General features: G+C 40.6%; 1 protein-coding gene across 2 annotated transcripts in view; it reads left to right on the forward strand.

The window, feature by feature from the left end:
* Window positions 1-19,769, forward strand: part of PRKCA (protein kinase C alpha) — a 147,318-nt gene that overhangs the window by 94,466 nt on the left and 33,083 nt on the right. Inside the window, exons 6-9 of one of the 2 annotated variants that reach the window (XM_053960270.1) lie at window positions 9,266-9,422; window positions 9,514-9,648; window positions 10,387-10,483; window positions 17,467-17,496. In XM_053960270.1, coding sequence (XP_053816245.1) covers window positions 9,266-9,422; window positions 9,514-9,648; window positions 10,387-10,483; window positions 17,467-17,496 — 419 coding nt within the window. The remainder of the gene's footprint in view (window positions 1-9,265; window positions 9,423-9,513; window positions 9,649-10,386; window positions 10,484-17,466; window positions 17,497-19,769) is intronic. The other variant, XM_053960271.1, reaches the window with a different exon arrangement.

The raw sequence follows: 19,769 nt of genomic DNA on the forward strand, positions 1-19,769 counted from the left end.
CATGGCTTTGGATCAAGAAACCCTATGAAGTCGTGTTCATAAAAATAAGTAGAAAAGAAATCTGTAGTAACAGCTTTAAAAACTTGGAAATATTAGTTAGAAAATCACTGTATTGTCAGTTTCCCTTGTCAGAAGCAGCCCAGCAGGATGAATTGCTGCTCAGGAAGTTACCCATCATCTTCAGAGCATGAGAGATACACTAAACCTTCATCAGCTGAGGAGTTGTTTCCTGTATTTGAGAGTATTGAATAAACAAAGGCAACTGGGATTCAATCCCAAATACTACTCCAGTGAGTTTTAAAATAAAAAGAGATAGTTCTCACATTTTATAAGTTGAAGGTTACCAAGATGGGGAGGAGGCAGAGAAAGGAAGGAAGGAAGGAGAGGGTGGCAGTTGCTTTCCTTGGAAGCATTTCTCTAGGATTTGTGGATAACCTGTGGCTGTGCACACCCAGGGGTGCACACCCACAGCCCCACAGACCCACCCCAAGCCTGGAATTCCACAACACACTCCTTGAAGCCAGAACAGGGTACAGTGCTTTTATTGCTGCCTGTCTGGTGTTGTAAAATGGAATTGAATTCGGGGGCAAAGTCAGAGCAGGAGAAATTTGGAGGTTTCTTAGAACATCTCCTTTGCACAGAGAAAATCAGACCATCACTGAATTTTCACAGCCTCCAGACCCAGCAAACTGCCCTGCTGACATTATTCCTCCGTGGCTTTGTTCTCTCTAAATCCAAATACCTCCATATTCTCCTGTCAAAGCCTGTAAAATGCATTGAAAAGGAGAAGTTTGATAAAATTTAGTTAGAAAGGATCAGAATAGATCCCAAGCGATGCTTAATTGTGGCTTAACTTCTCAAAGAGCTTCCTGTCAACGTGGGAGGGGGAAATTTGTCCAAGGTACTGTCATTAGCAGAAGGTGGTTTCACTTAGTAATGAGGCGTTTCAGAGATGGTGATGCAGCTTCTAAAAGTAATTGTACCATGAGAGGGAATTAATTTAAAAATCATCCAAGTGACAAAATCTAATATTTGCTTTATTCTGGGCCGCTTTGCAGCAAGGCTCTTAAATATGGCTTAAACTTTCTGCAATAAAACACATAATTTGACAAATAACATGTGCTTATTTCCTGATGATTCAGTTGGTTTTTAATCCTTTTAGGGACAAAAGCGTTTATCACAAGTCATTGTGGAACCAAGGCATTGTAAAGTGATTATACAAACAAGGATTCTTTTAGTTCAGAGTTTTATTTGAAAAGGTCTTGTCTGGGAGGTGAGCATGGAAAAAATGTAGCAGATATTTTACAGGTTTTCTCCATAGGCTCTTTTAGGTGTGAGTGTACTTGGCAAATGGCATTTCTATTGTATTTATAAAGAAAACATTTCCTTCCCCCAATTAAGTAGGTTTCTGGACAACAAGAACAATGTTTACTATAACTTTGTTATGTATAAAACAATTACAGTGCTGTTGTCGTTGAGGCTTGTCAGCACTTCCAAGCTCGCTTTAAATAAAAATGAGGATTGTCCTGAAAGTAAGCTGCTTTTTTGTTTTTTACATAAAAATACCATATGGACCGAGCCAAAATGACATTTCAGGTGCCTTTCGTGTATGTTTAACTGAAAAGGAAATTAGCAATTCCCAGTTCATGGACATATTACAAAATGCAAAAATATTCTCCTAGAATGCCATTGCTTCTAAAATACTTATTGACAAAACCTTTGTTAGAATATGCAGTTCTCAGGGCTCTTAGGCACAACATCACTGCCTTTAGCTTTGGGAAAGGAGGTGAATTAAATGTCCAGGAGGTTTAGGAACAGCAGGAAAAATAACCAATGATTGACTGTTTGGTTTGAGCCTTTGTGTGAATCTGTTGCGAAGGAATTGCTCTGTAGGTGTTGAACTCCTTCAGCTGAATTCCTCAATATCCCTGCTCTGCATCCTGTTTGGGTTGTTAATTAGTTCCTGCTGATTCCTTCCCAGCCAGCCTTGATTGCATGCAACGCATTTGTGCTGCTGAAGGGAACCTGCCACTGGTGTTGGCAAATTGCAGCTCCCTGGGCACCCCAAGCGTGGCAGCCCCGCCAGGGCACGGCTGGCAGAGCACAGCTGCAGGGTGTGGTCCTCTGGGGGATATGGTTTATCTGGTTGGATCTGATCTAACCTATTACTGATCTATGGTTTATCTGGCACATCCCAATTTCTCTTTTCTGCCTGCTTCTCTGGGGGGGTTTGTGGTGCCTTTTGTTTCCAAGAAGCCCCACAGTGCACACACACACTCTGAGTGTTTTCCTGAGAACATGCTGGAAATAGGGCTGGTTTTTAATTCCCAGTGAATTCTAGGAAGGAGCTGCCCAATGGCTCCCTCAGATTATCCACAATCTCCAACTTGGCAGGTTCTGAATGCAGTTAATGGTGGGAATAATTCAGTCCTGTGTATAAACACATTTAATTCCAATTAGTGAAGTCAGATCTTCAGCCCAGGTGCATCAGTGTGGACACCCAGGTTTTTCTGTGGGAACTGTAGAGACTCTGCAGCACTTCTTCACAGAGGAGGTGCAATTTTGGATTGATACCCTGTGCCATAACCTCACCATCCTCTCCAGGGCTGCTCAATCTGCCCCATTCAATGCTCACTTGTGCTGTAATTCTTAAACATCAGTGGTTTGTTTTCAATGGTTGAGTTACTTGCTTGAGAATTGAGTTGAATATTAATAATTTATGGCACTTGCAGTACAGAAATGTGGTAGTTTTCTTTTTATAGAAACACTCTTGCATATTTCTGAAATCTCTGAGTTCGTGACCCTTTCACAGGTTGGATTGACGTGGGGGGTTTGCTCTTAAGCATAGTAAAGTGCTTTTTGCTATTCTTAATCTCTGCTTTTTACACTGAATTTTCTTCCTCCTGATGTGTGCTAAAAGTTTTTTCACTCTTAGTTTACTCCTTGACCCATCTTATAATTTAGGGCTCTTCTGAGTGAGCTCGTAGGTGGTTGAATCACAGTTCTGATTTTTTTTACTTTATTTTTTGAATTATTTTTATAGTGAAAGAACAATAACCTTTAGGAGAAAAATAACCCCATCTGGTGCACTGATATATAAAAAGCTGTCACGATATTGGGACTTTAAACTGTGACCTCTCAGGCACTGGAAGTTGGATGTGACAGCAGCTGACAGGGAGGATCTGCCCTGCTGACACTCATTGAGAGACGGGATGGTGGTGACTCCATGATTAAAACACATATAGGCACAGCCCAGAATTTTCAAGGGGGTTTTAACTGTATTTTCCTAAGCTGCAAGGGTCAGAAGATCTGGTTTTATTCTCCAGTGGTGCTTCTGTTATTTAAAAGCAAAGGAGGGCTGTGAGTGATGCCTGCAGAGGTTGGGAGCACACGGGAGAGAGGCTCTGCAGCAACGACCTCCCCAGGAGCTCCGTGCTCCCCACTGGACATCTCCCAGATTTTTTATGAGTAGGAATGCTGAGCCATCTCCTGGCACTGTATATTAATGTCCTGTCATGCAGCTGGGGCAGGAGCCTGCACCCAGACAGGCTGGGGACACAAACTGCAGTTTTGGCACGTTTCAAGATTCTCATCAAAATTGCTTCTTTAAAAGACCCCACCGTGCACACTCTGATAATTTTATTTTGATTTTCTAGGTCAGTGGTAGTGTCTGTCTTTGTTAGCATTAATTTCATAGTATCTGCAGCTGATTTTAAAAGGGAACATAAATGAATATTCTGGCTGTTTGACCAGCTTTTAGTACCAAATGCCTATAAAGGGATCCCAAATAACCGTTTCCATGTGAGAGACATTTTTAACGTCTCAAAAACCACGAATCTCATGCTTTACTTCACTAATATCTTCTTTCTGACATTCCCAGAATCTGCAGGGTTGCTGCAGTCATTACAGGAAAAGCTGTGCCTTTAGCAATGCCAGCCCTGGTGACAACTAAAAGCTTCCTTCCCACTTCACTCATTAAATTTACTTTACCATGAAGGAACAGGCAATGCAAGGTGTTTAAAAAAAACATTAATTTTTCAGTAATGGCCATGTGCATGCATCCAAAAATATTAACTAGATCCTATATATTTATATAAGATAAGAATTAGAAATGTAACAGCCTGAAGCCTTTTCCAGATTATTTGATCCATCTTGTGGTAAGATTTTTGTTTCATTTGGCAGTTGTCCTGCTCAGTAGTGCATATATTTTAAGATGGTATTTTTTGTAAAGATAATCTCCATCAAAACTAAAATAGAATTGTTTCTAAGAGATTTCCAGGTGAACTTGAAGCTGGAGAACCTATTGCAGACAGAAGAACTTAGGAAGAAGTACTAGGGATGATGGCACATTTTTTGTTAGGAGGAGAGAATATCTCAATAAATGGAGAGGAATCAAGTCTCATGCAACATTGGTTCATTCTTCTTCTTGTTCTAGACAAGGATATTCTTCAGCTGTCCCTTGTACATCACCTGTACAGTGCAGGTGCTCATTCTGCTGCCATTTTCCAGGGCTCAGGCTTGGGAAAGGCATGAAAAGAAATCTTCACTGGGCAGGGGAGTAGTTATGGAATAGAGAAGAGTCTCATCTCTGAAAGCCCTTTTAGTGATGAAAACCATAGAGACTGAAAACTGCCTGGAAAGCAGGATTTGTTTCAGTCAGTTGTACCTGTGAGTCACAAGCAGCTCCAGAAAGGAAGAGTGCAGTGATTTTTTAATAAAATCTCCTAATAAATCTTCCATGAAAGCTGAGTTTTGGCAGCAGCTTTGGGTTTTGCATGCGATGAGTACCAATCAAAAAATGGGAAGAAAGACTATTTTCAGTAATGGGTAAATCTTTTAAACTGTGATTGAGGGGTGCAGGAGGATAGTGGGGAGAAACTTCCTTGGTTGGGAATGCAAGATCCTCTGTCACTCACTGAGGCATCTGGAAACTGGGCAGGTCAGAAAATCTGCACCAGAAACTTCTTGAGGAGGCAGTGAGAATTTTGGAACAATTTAGGAATGCTTTGTTGGGAGAAGAGAGGAACTTTATGATGTATTGGAGCTAAGAGCAGTCCCACTTTTCCTTCTTTTCTCTGGGTACCATGCCAGGTGAGACCACTGGAGTCTTGCAGTGTCTCCTAAAAGCAGCTTTTGGCACGAGGGTGAGAGATTTCTGCTCGTCTCAGCTGCCTGCAGGACTAAAAGATTGGCAAGAAATGGTTGCTGGGATTAGTAAACTGTTCTATTATCCACATTTGGGAATTCAGGAAAAAGGGGGCTGTGACTCACTTGTGAAGGAACTGAGTGGACTCCTGCTTGAATCATTCAGCTTTGTCCTAGGTCAGAAACATTTATTTAGTCACTCCCATGACTTAAATTTATCTGCTGGTACCTCAAGAAGCTGTAAATCCACAGCTTGGCTTGCAGCTCTTGACCTGCACAATCTCATAGAAAAAGTTTCAGCTTTGTCATCTCCTCTTTGAATTCCTTAAAATCCTGCCTGAAGTTCTTCTGTTTACAAGAAATATTGGTTGTTCTCTGTCAGCCCACTCTGTTTTATTTAGGTTTTTATTTAAAGGATGAATACCTAAGAACCAGCTCTGTATTTGCTCATGTCCTTACACTATTCCTGGAAAAGTGGGTGTCCCAATTTTAGCCATGGCTCCTGGATACATACTGCAGGTTTAAAATCAGTACTTGAGAGAAGAGCTGTAGGACAGTCATCAAATAATCTGGATTTTCCACTGAATACACATTTATGATCTCCATTAACAAGGAGGAGGAGAATGGCACATCTTGTCCATAATGCAAGTTGATCATTTTTTCTGGGTTTTAGAAGAAAACCTGAGCAAGACTGGATTTGTTGGAGACATCAATCCATGCTTCTCTTTCTTGTCTTTTTATCTTTGGGCTTTCTCAGTCCCCATTAAGAGTCCAGTCTGGACAAAATGTTAATGAATTTACCTGGTGGCAGCTGCTTTCCTCAGTTATCATCCCTAATATTTATGACAGAAAACTGACACGCAGTATTTCAGGTTTCTACCAAAATTGAGGCTGAACTTCACCTCCCTTCAACCTTCTCTAATTTAGAGTAGCATCTCTGTCACAGTGTTGAGTTTAATTAACCAATAATTAGCAAGCAGGATGAGATTGCTTGCTATGGTTACACTTAGAGCAGAATTCAGCCGCTGTACATTGATTTATTTTCGTGGAGTTATTTTTCATTTACCTTTCTCAACCACACACAAGAGATGTTGCCTTTGGTGGGGAGGGGGATCTCTTCTTCATGTCAATTCTCCAAGAGAAACCTGATCTGTCCTGTTAAAAATAGAGCACATTGAAGAGATGAACCACTTGGATGCTAATTCTTGATAAGCACTATTTAGCACAAGTATCATCACGCTGTTTCCTCAGGAAAAGAAGTGCTAAGTCAGTTGGAAAAAGATGTCTGAGGGTATTAATTATGCAGACAAAAGTACAAATGGGCCAGATATCTTAAACCAGGGAGTGAGATAATGACTTCATTAGCAGCCTGGTTTTAGTACATGTTGCATTTTTCCTTCCCAATTAATCTTTGAGCTTCTCTTTCTTGCATTTAGAGTTTTTTGGGTTTTTTTCTATTTTCTGTGTTTGCTGCAGGAGAAAGCAGCAATTTTACACATGCTGCCACGTCCTCCTGCTGCCAGAGCTGATTTGCAGCTTTTATCAGGGCTGGGCAGGGGTGGCTTTGTCCAGGGATCTCTCTGTGGCAGAACCTCCACATCCACCCAGCCCATCACTCAAAATTCTGCCTGTTTCACGCTGGGCCTCTGCAGGGAAAATTTAAACATAAAAGCTCAGCCTGGAGATGGTAAAATTAAGCAATTTTGTTCTGAGAATTTTAGCAGAAAAGTTACTAGTGTATTTTTAGGAAGCTGTAGAACACGTGGAGAGTTCTGCTCCTCACTTATGGCAAAGTGCAGCATAGAAATAAAAATCAAAAAGTGGATTTTTAAGTAGTATCTCTTGTGCCAAACCTGGCAGTGCAGTCACAAAAACCATGCAGAAGAAGACTGAAAAAAAGCCCACCAAAAAAGCAATAATAAACCCAAATATAGGATGAGAGAAAGCAGCTTGCACTGAAAGCTGTCACTTCATCCTTCACTTGCTTCATGGTTCTTAGTCCCTTTGGGATTGTAAAAACTTAGCTAAAATAAGTTATTTAATCTCAATGTTATTCCTTCGAAGTATGTGAAGATTCTTTTCAGTGCACTAAATTTTAAAAACTGTGTGGTTTTGTTTTTTTTCATGGGTTGAAAAGAAATGTTTTTCCAGCTGACCACAGGCGTGAAGACCCCCAGAGGGCAAACTTGGAGTAAATGAGAATGGGGACAATTTCTCTGGCCTGAAAGGAATTGTTTAATCGTTTCCCCAGCTGCAAAACCCTGTGAGCTTTACACATGGATTGTAGAAAAGTACAAATGAAATGGTCTGCAAGAAAAATGCACAGTTCTGTTCTTTTCTTTTAACACACAGTGATTATTTTCCTGATAGAATTCTTTGAGGAATACACACAGTGAATAGAATTACACTTTATTCTAAAATTTTAGCCCATAAGCATTTTCTGTCTCTACTTTTAAAGCCAGAAATTTAAGAAACTTAATCAGTATCAACTGTTGGGTCAAGTTAATGTGATTCATTTCCAGCCATGATCTAATTTCATTAATTAATTTACATCAGAGTATCTGTTCTGCATGAGAATTATCTTGACAAAGTAGAGTCTTCCAAAGCAGTAGCTCACATGCCTGTACTCCTCTTATTCTATATATATCTGTTGTTTGGATGTCTTTTAACCTCCATGCTGGGAAACAACAGATTGAAATCCTGGGAAGGTCTAGAATTTTGGGGTTGTAGTATGAAAATGCCATTTAAATCTGGGGGAAGAGGAGGACAATGTCTTGAGCAAACAGTAAATATTTGTTGCTGAAGATCCTGACACCTTTTCTTTTTTTTCTTTTCATTAGCTCTAACTGACTTTTAAGTGGTTCTAAATTCCAAATTCCTGTAGGAAACACTTTACACTGAGAAATACTAAGTTGTTTAACGGTTGATCTTTCCTAAATTTCCCTTCAGATTTGTTCAGTTAGGCAGGTAAATTGTAGGAAGCCCTCCTGAATGAAGGCAGTGGCAGAGGGCAGTGTCAGCCCTGGGTAATCTCTGGGTGGCTCCCAAGGGCTGGAGTTCTTTCCTCCCTTAGGAGCCATGGCACCCCAAAGCTTCTTGGAGTCCTCCTTCAGAGACAGTTCTAACCTTGAGCTCTGACTGTCACAAGGGAATTCCTGGCTGGAAGCTGTTTTCTCTCCCAAACAAGCCCAGGGGGTTGCTGCCCCCAAGTTTTGAGATGCCCAGCTGTGAGCTCCAAATTCCCCATCCCAGCTTGATCCCAGTTCATCAGGCTGGGATTGGGATCCCATCATGGGATTGGGTGGGTTTCACAGCATGAGGGAAATTCACCTTTTACTCTTCAGCATTCTTCTTCCAGGATGTGTACCTGTTGCTCAGGTGTGTGCCAGAGGGAGGGCAGTGCTGGCTGTGCTCACCCTTTGGGACACCCTGCACTCCCCCCCTGCAGCTCCCCGAGTGCTCCCTCTCTCCCTGGGGATCAGGAACAGCTCGAGATAAATTAACTCCCTTTGTTTCTTGCTTTGGCATTGGCAAAGTAGAAAGCTGCATTGGGATTTTTGTGAAGCTGGAGCTCCACTTGTGTTCCCTGCACTTTTCCTTGGGTTGCTGTCATGACAATGCTCCCAAGGATTCCATCTGACAGCTAATGAGCCGTGAATCCGTGGGAAGGGTGGTGGTAGAAACCTTCCAAAGAGGGCTTGTGTCAAACACCTGATCCCCTGCAATCCCCTGTGTTCTGCCCGTGGCTCTTACAGTATTTGCCTCCTAATCTGTGGTTGTATAACCTAACAGTGATGAGGGAACAAAAGCACAAAGACTTGGTACCTGCTTAGAAAAATTGCAGTGATGGATTTGGGTATTTAATCATTGCACTGCAGGGAGAGCTGCCTGGAAGCTGTGTGTTGCTTGTGAATCACTCTTCTCTCCTGTCATTGCTCCCTGCTATTCTTATAAATATCACTCAGTACAACCTTTCTTTACAACAAGTAGTTTCTCCCATGCCAAGTCTGACAGGTGGGTTTCACATCTTATTTATTTGTCAGCGTGCTTCAATAGCTCTGGTCTGACATGTAATTTCTTTCTTAACAGTGATGTGTAATCCTGTGTTTTATATTGACAGTGAGAGAAGCAAAAAACCTCATTCCCATGGATCCAAATGGACTTTCAGATCCTTATGTCAAACTGAAGCTCATCCCAGATCCTAAGAATGAAAGTAAACAAAAAACAAAAACCATCCGTTCTACCCTGAATCCGGACTGGAATGAGTCATTCACATTGTGAGTTCAGCACCCTGATTTCCTGGGGGGTCTTTGGATGCATTCAGTTTATTTTGGTGTTGACAGCTCCTCCATTTCTCTCCTTGTTCAGTAAATTAAAACCCACAGATAAAGATCGCCGGTTATCCGTGGAGGTCTGGGACTGGGATCGAACCACCAGGAATGATTTCATGGGGTCGCTCTCTTTTGGAGTGTCAGAGCTTATGAAAATGCCAGCCAGTGGATGGTAAGAGTTTCTGAAAAGAGAAGGAGAGAATATATCACCGAAAGTTTTAAACCCATCATTTTTTTCAATGTGATCTACCTTTTTTTTGAGCTTTTCACTGTGTTTCAGGCTATAAATTCACTGAAGTGCAACTAAACCTAGGAAACACAGGCTATATATATCAAAGGGGGATAATAAAACAATTCCTTTTCTTTTATGGTGTTCCTGAAACTTTTGCTGGAGCCAAGAGCTGCTGCAAACTCAATTCTGTGAACACAGTCTTGTGATACAAATTTTATTTTTATCTCCAATACGATGTGTTCAATACCAAGTGTATCATGTTATATATAGCTCTGCAAATTCAAAGCACATGGAAACTGATCTCGTAAAATGCCACCTCATTACCTGCCAGGAGAGGGTAGAACTCATCCCATCTCAAAAAGGACATCGCTTCAATGACAGTTGTGTAGGGCTGTGGAAGGCAAAGGTTCCTCCTCAGGGTTGGTGTCTCCCATCAAACCCCAGGAGGAGTGGGAAGAATCTCCTTGGCCGTTAAACTGCCTTGACAGATAGCTTGGAATGAAAGGTGTGATTTCAGGTGGAATATATTCCATTTCTGAGTTTGCTTCAGGTCTTTGAGATCAGTTCTTTGCATAACTGTGACATTGATAGAAGCCACACATAAACAACGAAATCAGATTTTGAATCTATCAGGAAAAAAACATAAAGTCACCATTTTTTTTCTGAAATCTACCACAGGTACAAGCTGCTGAATCAAGAGGAGGGTGAATACTACAACGTTCCCATTCCAGATGCTGATGAAGATGGAAATGCAGAACTCCGACAGAAGTTTGAGGTGAGGATTACACACAGATGTGTGCAACTAAATATTGCCTTTATTTTTCACTTCACTACAAAAAAAATCTGTTAAATGATGGATATGTTAGAGTGTCCCTATTTCTGTCCCTGTGACAGCTCTGTGTGTCTGTGGTTTTCTTGAAGATTGGACCAAATGGTTTAATTCAGAGATGGCATCATTTTCCTGACAGTTCAGCTTCTCTGCTATGACACTTGGAAGTTGGTATTTTAAAATATGTTAAGTATATGTAATAATTTCAATGTCTTTTAACAATTGCTGCAAAATCTGCCAGCCACTATCACTGATATCTGCATTATTTGACAAATGAAATTCTCAGAAACAATGGTATTTTAATACTTTGAATGTTTCACACTGCAGCTTGGGGTGTTTTAAGAAAATACTTTCAATGTTCACACTTTGGAGCTTTAAAGTCTTTGCAGAAGGTTTTTATGTGAAACTCTCATCTCTGTAGTGTGGGGAAGGATGTTGATGTTTTTTTAAGGATCAGAGGTATTGCTGAGTATGTACAAAAAAAGAAAATCCACAGAAAAGTGATGCTTTTTGCAGTGTCTTGCCTCCTGTGGTGCCAGCTGGGGAAGTTGGTAGCCACAAGGATGGTCTCATGTGCCACACAAAGGAGTTTTTTTGTTAATGATCAGACCCTGCCTCTTCTGAGAACCACAGCCAGAATTACAGCCAAATGTTTGCTGGCCACTGAGCCCAGGAGCAGGACAGGTATGGCCTGGGCTGGGAGGGGTTTGCTGGTGCAGCTCCTCTCCCCTGCCTGCCCTCCCAGCTGCACACACAGCCGGGAGCTGGAGATATTCCAGTCTGCACAGTGTACAACCTTAGCCAAGCTGTTTATCCAAAACATAATGAATGTACCTGTTGTGCATAAACAAACCTGCCTGTTCCTTTCCACCTGAAATGGCAATTTTCTATGTTCACCATCAGGCAGAATTCTCCATTGTTATTATAAAAGATGGGTTAACCCAGGAAGGTGAGGAAAAACGGCACATGTTCAACTTTCAAGAAGGAAAAAGAAAAGGTGCACCAATTTCTTCTGAACGCATTTGGATCAGCTCCCATGTCTGCAGCATGAACTATGATTTTTGTTACACATTTGAAAAGTATTTGAGCCTCCATTCCATTTTCCTTTCTTTATAGTCGTGATCTGACCAGTGTGATTTCATTTTGCTGCACTAGGTCATTTGCTATTCAAGATCATTTTTTGGTTTTTATCCTCCCTAGAAAGAATAGCTTCAAAAGGAATCCTGTCCATGTTTCTGTGCATTATACAGAGTCTGGAATTGGGTGGATATTTATGTATTGGTGATATAGGTATAAATACTTACCTGTTTTTTCTCAGGTCAGAGACAGCACAGAGACAAGTCACTAAAATTGTCCACTTAAAAATGTCAGATATTACATGCAGTGTGTTTGCATCTTGAATTTACAGTCTCTGAGGCTGATTCTTAATCCTGCTGTAAATATTTTGGTTGCAGGAGGAACAGTCCATGTTCCTCCATGTTTATCCATGTCCTGCAATGAAGTGGAGTAGAAATCCTGAGAGGATTCATGTAAAACTACTGGACCTAGTCCCAGCAGCTTCACCAAGGGGCAGCTCTGCCTCAGAAATAATTAGTCTGTCTCAAAGTCTAATTAGTTCAGCCTCAGCCCTTTGAATTTGAGGCTCTCCCTGTTCTGGGCTAGTCTGCTTGGTGCTGTTTGAGTGACTGAATTAATCCAGGGGAAGGGACTGGGTCTTCAGTAGGCACATGGTGTCTGCAATAATTGCAATTTCCCAAGCTGGGCAATGAACACTTTTAAAACCTAGTGATGATAAATGAGACTCTTGGTCGCTGAACAAACCCTGTAGTTGTCCCGAGGCCAAGGCTGGTGTAGTGTGGTGTTCCATGGCTGAAGGGTTTGGCTTCACTCTCTTTCCCATCTCAAAGTTTATCACTGTGAGAAGGAGCAGAGGGAAGCAGAGCCCTCCATGGAATATTCTTCCTTGGTTTCAAGGGGCATCACTGTGATGGCTTCTGAAAATTCACAGCACAGATGTCTGAATGGTGGTATTTCACTTATTAGCTATTCTGGTATGGCACACAAGTGCTGCTGACTCTGATCATCTTTTCCTTTATTTCTGTTATCATTTATATCCTGGCTTGCACAGGCATCTTATTTTAAGTGCCCTGTAATAAGGAAGAAGTAGACAGCACTGAGAAAAATGCTGCTATTTGTGACTTAATGACATCATCTAAATAAATACTTCCACTGTTCTAAAATCAGTATTGGAGCCTTACAGGAAGAAGATGGCAGGTCTCGACTGTCACTTTCCTGGGGGAGTGAATTTGTCAGGAGATTAAAAATACAGATGGACCAGGGGTCACACTGCACCACCTTCCTATTTATCAGTTTAGGGACAGAGTAACTCCAGAGTTCTTCCCAGTCCAGTCTGCACTTGTAGTGCTTGGTCTATTTTTTGATATATGACCATGTAATTGGTAGCCAAGCTACACTGATTTAACTTTGAGTACAAAATGACAACAATTTCCACAAAAATACTGCATTACTTATATCAAATACTTAAAATAAATAATGGTGACCTTCAGAGTAAAGGGCCGTATACAAACTTAAGCTACACAAGAGTAGAGGAACTTTAGAATTAGGGTTTATTTGTTTCATATTAAGGAAGAATAAGATTATTTTCAGCTTAGAAAAGACCAGAGAGCCAATAAATGTAGAATTTCTGAAATCTTGAAAATTGTAAGATGTTTTGAAAATTGACTTTGCCCTTTTAACTAAAGTTTAGAAATGTGGGTAGGAGGACCTCCAAGACCACTTCAGAGCTACCTCCCATTTAAATGAGAATTTTAAGAATATCTGCCTACATCTGTATTTCAACAGGCAGCTTTAGGATTCGGCCTCAAGCTCTCATTGATCTCAAACCATTTGCACAGTATCATCACATCCTTCTTAGCACATCACTTTCACAGCCCAGATTTCTTCTGGAAATGTGGCTCTTAGCCACACAAATCTCATGGAAATGCTGTTTTGCTCACTGGACCTCCTGGCACTTATTCTTAAGTCATTTATTCAATGTAGATCTACAGTAAAATATTATAAAATACAATTATAATATAATATAATCTTTATAAAATATTTTAAAGACTCTAAACAAGTAAATAATAATAGATTGAAACCTTCTCTTCACTTATATTTGTAACTGAATGCTAAAAACTATTTGTCATGAGAAGTTTCCTCATGGCCCATTCTGCCACATCTGAATCAGCTGAAAAATTAACACCCAACCTTTGCCCAGAATGGATCCTCTCCAACAAATGGGACCAAAATTGGAAAAGAAAGAATTGAGAATTGTGCTTTTTTTACCTTTTATATTTTATTGCAAGGAGTTTTCTTATTGCATTTTGTGTATAATCTCTATGAGCCTGTGCAGAAATTGAGGGATATTATGCAGAGGTGCAATGCAGTATTTTGTGCACAACAAATTGTATTCAATCTACATATTTTCTGGATCTCACCTCTCACTAAAACTAAACAAATGTATTATCTGCTCATTTAGCAGTGTGAACAAATCTGTCCTCAGTGATTTATACATGATACATCGTTATTAATATTTAGAGATAAAAATATACTCCTGTAGGAAGTGGAGGCAGGATAAAATCTGTCACTATTTTTCAGTTGGTTTTAACCTTTAGTTGTGAATTTTCTCTCTGGAATGGCATTATTTGTGGCCATCTCAAAATGGAACTCCCTTCTCACCAGGCATATTCAGAATAATTGTGGCTGCTCCATAATTGTCCGTGCTGAAGTTGCCATGGGAACTCCCAACAGTCCCAGGTGCCTCCATGGACCCACACTAGGAAATCTGGAAATCTTCTAACTGCAGCATCTACTCTTGGTTATGTACTTGTTTCCTTCTTCCAGTACTTTTCTAGTCAAAGAAAATAGCAGAATATTGAAGTAATGCAACCTTCTGGTATTTTTTTCTACCTGGTTGTGATTTGAGCAGTTAGATGCCTTTGCCACTTAGGGCATTGTTCCTTTTTTCCTGAATTTGGGGGAAAAAATGTGCAAATTCTAAAACTTCTATTGTGGGAAATTATTTGAGTTTGGCCAAGCCCTTTTTACTTTTCCTGCTTAGTAAAGCACTTCTTGATACTTAAATATCACCATAGAGTAATAACAGAATAATACTGATTTAAAAGTAGGCTGGTGAATTGTTTTATGATCTTTCCCCTTCTTTCCACATCACCAGCACTGGGAACTGCTATTAAAAATAAAGCAGCTGTTATGGTCCATATAAAGGATTTTTTTTTAATTAAACAAAGAACAGAGCAGCCATAATCCTTACCCATGGACACATTTACTGAGCACGAGGTGTGTTGGTGATGGGAGCAGGCTCAGTCACTACACCCAGCTCTGGCAATTGCAGTGATCCAAGCACACTGCTGTGAGGGAATGGGATTCTGCTCGTAAAATCCTCATTTTAGAGCATCTCTGGGAAGACACACAATGGTCCTCCTGGTGCACACTCTTCACATGTCAGATGTGTTGTTTTGTTCTAATTATTTCCTTTAGTGTAGCTCTCTGGGTGGCTTTGGCAGAAATAAAATTCTTCCCTTAATTTCTGAGAGCTCCGACTGCTGTCCCACCACAGGGACTGTCCCTGGACCCTGGGAGGGGACAAACATCCACATCCACATCCCTGGCTTTGAGTCTTGTTTGTGTGAGAGATTCCAGCTGCTTTGACCATGGAATTGCTGATGGAGTTCCTTTTTGCAGCCCAGAACACGAGGAGAGGGAGCAGAGCTGAGAACAGGGTGGATGTCGTGTCTGAGCACTGGAAGTGGTCAATCAGTGGTGACATTTCGGTGACCTCTGAGTGCTTCTAAACAAAACTATCATTATGATCCTAAAGAAAATGTCTTCTGAAATGCCTTATCATTATTGTGATCCTAAAGAAAATGTCTTCTGAAATACCTTCTCATTTGAAAGATAACAGGACGGATGTGGAGCTGGCCATCAGGCTGGGTTACAAATACCTGGAACCTCTCCAGTGACGCAGGATCTGAGAGATATTTCTGCTCCTGAGCTCCTCCAGGATGCAGGGCAGCACTTTGTTTGACCAAACTTGTGTGTTAATCGTTGTGCAAGCCCGAATTTCCAAGCCAGAAGCCTCGGGCTGTGTATCTGTGCACACAGCTCATGTGGATTTACACCATCAGGCCTCTCCTTGTGGCAGCACAGCTGGTGCTAAACAGGCCAGAAACTGTCCCCAGAGATCAAGGCACAATTAAAACTCTCTGATGAGTTTTGTTGCTGTTACACTCTAATGCTGAAAAACCTTAATTTTATTTATAATTTCTTCTTTCTTTCTTTTATTTATAATTTCTTCTCTTGAGCATCAGTACATCAGCTCAGATTGTTTCCGTGCAGGCCCTGCATTTCTTAGATCTTAACCACTCCTCTTAATTTTTTTAAAGCCATTTCTGTCTGCTTCATTGGAAATGAGAAGGCCAGAACTTTCTTAATCTGGAATTTTTCTGATACTCACAAAAACTTCAGGTTAAAAGAACATTGTATTTCTTTCCTTTAATCAATAGCCAGGACATCCTAGAGCTGTTTTTAGTGTGAGCTGGAGGCTGGGTGGAAATGTTGCAGTTGCATAGCCAGGGCCAGAGCAGATCCTCCAGGGACTGTTTCAGTGGCTTCTTAAGAGCCCAGTGAGTTTTCTAATTTAATCTGTTTTCATTCTGAAAATCCACCCCAAAAAAACACACAACCACAAAACCCCCAAGATGAACTGAAGAGGAGCTTGTGATTTTGTCAATTTCTGCGTTAAATTCTCCAGCTCTTTGTAAATGTTGTAAGGGCTGGGAAGGAAACATTACTTTACATCTTTGCCCCAGAGCTGCTATACTGCAGTTACATTACTCTTTTTTTTTTCTTTTTTCTTTTTTTTTTAATAAATAAAAGATACAGTATTTTCCATATCTGTCTCTAACCAGTATGCATCCCCACTTTGAAGCTTCAGGCAGGTCAGCAAAGGGGACCTTTGGAAAGAGAAATAACATTGCTGACACTTCAAATTGCAAATGACAAGATGAAATTTACTTTTCAGGAAACAGAAACTAAGCCACACTGAAATCATGACCAGCCAAAATATCACTGGCACATCAATCCACACTCATTATGCATAAAGAGATATAAAAAGAAGAGCTGCTTTTTTTGGCCATGGCACTCATTCCTATTTTTAAATTGTGCATATTTAATCATTAGAGAATAGTTTGCAGCCTTATAGAGATGCTGTTAGATGACTCCATCTGTTCTGTACTATAGTTTGGCAGGGGGAATTCCCATATGCAGTTGTCTGGAGGTTTCCCATCCACTCTGCACGACTCAAACTGGAGAACTTGAAATTCCTTAACTAGATGGCACAAATCTCTGCCTCCGGTTTGCTGCTTTCCTTAAGGCTTTTCTCAGTGGGTTGTGATTTGAGGTGAAGAATATCAAAAACCACGTTGATGGCAGGGATTTCCCCGTGAAGGTGAAACGTGTGTTGCAAAACAAGGCAAGGCCAAAGATCCCAAATCCCTGTGTGCTGTCACCCTGTCGAGCTCTTTTAGGGCTGAGAGCCCCGAGTGCCCCTGGCCAGCTGTGCACAGCTGGAGGCTTTGCCACGAGGCTGTTGCATGCATGGGGTGTGTGTTTGTGAGCTGAGGTCCCAGCAAGGAGCAGCACAGCCCCTGCCTGTGCTCCCTGCCCCGCTCGGGTGATCAACAGCGATTTCTTTGTCCTGGGTTTTTCCTGTGCTTAACAGACGTGTCCATTTCTGTATTCCCGCTGCTGCTGTGTCTGTATTTGTTTATTTCTGCTACTAATTGTGGTTGCTGTGCTGTGCCAGCCCGTTACTAACCACGCAGTGTTTCTCCCTCTCCTGTCTCTTCCAGGACTGTCATGTAAATATCCACTTCTTCAAGGTAGTTTTCTCCTTGGTGTTCTCCTACACACAACCCCCTTTACCAGCATCTGAAGTTTATTCAGTGTAATTTCATTGTCATTTAAGGATGCACTTGATTTTTTTCCACTTGAAGCTTTTCTAATTGGTATTAAAAAAATTTAAAATTGAAGTATGATTTTAATTGTCAATAAATAATTGAAGTATTATACTTCATAATATTTCATATTCATGAAATACTTCATCTGTATAATGCTTCATAATAATGATCTTTCATATTCATTAACTATTGTGAAGTATAATATTTTTAAAAAAATATTTTAAAAAATTCAGTATGAAGTATTTATAGTTTGTTCCATAATTTGTCATAAAAGGATCCCCAGATTAGAATTTTACTAAAAAAAAAGAGTGATCAAACGTGAGCAGGTGCAGTGTGCCTTTCTTTTTGGAGGAATTAGTTAAATGAGTGCCACCTTCTCATGCATAATGGAAAAAGGTGCATCTTTAACTTGAAAGACATTCATGGAACTTCCAATAACTCACAGATAAAAGAATGCTCATGGTCACTGTATATTTAAATAGATAAATTTAGAGCATGCATGTTTTATGATTTCACATAGCACATCTATTGCTGGATGTTATTTGTTATCTTGTAGGAGATATTACCCATGTGCACAGATGCTCTGATACCTGAAATACCAATTCACCTGTTTTATTTCTCATTTTGCTCCTTTCACTGCTCCCCACATCACTGAGTTACTGCCATAAAAGTTACATCTCAGCATTGAGAACTTACATGTGTTTTGTTTATATTTGCATGTATCTCTAACAAATTCTCTTGCTTTATTAGGGCAAAGGCCACTGGCACAAACCACACTTTCCGTTTCATACATTGGTTAAGTTACAATTTGAATTAAAATTTGAAGCTCCTGTGTTGCAAACTGTGTTCTAAGGATCTAAGATTATTGAAGCCATTATCATCTTCAAATAGTATTTTTACAACTGAAGCTGACCTGGAGCACTTTGCATTATCACTCAAGGCTTATAATACTTAATTTAAAAAACAGATGTTATTTTTTAAGAGTTGTTTATATTATTGATGCATGATTTTAACAAATGTTCTAACACTGAACCAGAAAAATGAAATGAATCACTTTCTTTAACCTTGATTTTTTTATGTCAGAAAAGCCTGTACAGAAGAGAGCTGCCCTTCCTCAATCCTTTACACCTCTTCACTTTGAAAATAAAATCACATGGTGGTTTCATTGGTGAAACCTGTTTGATGCTGGAAGTTGAAAGTTTCTCTACTTAAATGCATTTTCAAACCAGAGCAAAAGTCACCCTGATAAAATGCATTTGGCAGAAATAGGAAGTTTTGTCACCTCATTGTGAAATCCAGGCCTTGAAGAGCACTGATAGAAGCTGACAAAAGTCCTTGGTTAATTCATGTTTCCACCACAGGAGTGCACCCAAAAAAAGGACTGAAGGGTTTCCCACAGCTGCTGCTTCAGGGGCAGAATTCATGTTTAGTCCTGGTGCATTAGAAACATGAATTCCATCGGGGAAAGCTGGCATTCTGTTTCTGTGGGGCCACTCTGGAATTCAGGGTATTTCATGGAAAAAAAAAAAAAAGCTTCCTTGTTTATGATCTGTCTTTTCTCAGTAAATCACCACCACTCCCCTTCCCTGCTGCCGAGCCCTGAGCTCAGCCCAGGAGCATCCTTGGGTCAGGATCATGGTCCAGGAGCTCCCTGTTCCAGGAGCATCTTTGGCAGTGACCTGTGGGGCTGCTGGGGAGGTTTCATCCCCAAGTTTGCAGGGCTGGAACTGAAAGGAAGCAGCAGGAGCAAGTGAAGGAGGAAGGGCAGCATTCCTGAGGAGAACACAACAATTCTGAGCTAGGAGGAACCCGTAGATGTACAAAAATTAGTTTATAATATCACAGCAGATGGGAGATATAGTGAGTACTTGTGTATGGAATAATCAGACACCGGGAAGGGCCACACACCTATCCTGCTTTTGTCCCACTGCAAAGTGTGTGTTTAAACAGATTATTTCTCAGCATCATGCAGAAAACACCTTCATCTGTGTGTGTGAGAGAGAGAGAGATAAATCACCTCAGAGCACATTAAGATTTGGATACAGAATCCCAAGGTTTTAAAGTCAGTCCTGCTCTGCAGCTTTGTGTGGCTGGTGGGATTTGATTGCAGGGATTTGCTCTAAGATCAGGGAGAACTGAAGTCCTTAAAAATTCTTTTAGAACATAATTTTAATTTTCTTTTTCCCTTATTGAAA

This window comes from Vidua chalybeata, chromosome 19, assembly GCF_026979565.1.
Source record: "Vidua chalybeata isolate OUT-0048 chromosome 19, bVidCha1 merged haplotype, whole genome shotgun sequence".
NCBI classification, from domain to species: domain Eukaryota; kingdom Metazoa; phylum Chordata; class Aves; order Passeriformes; family Viduidae; genus Vidua; species Vidua chalybeata.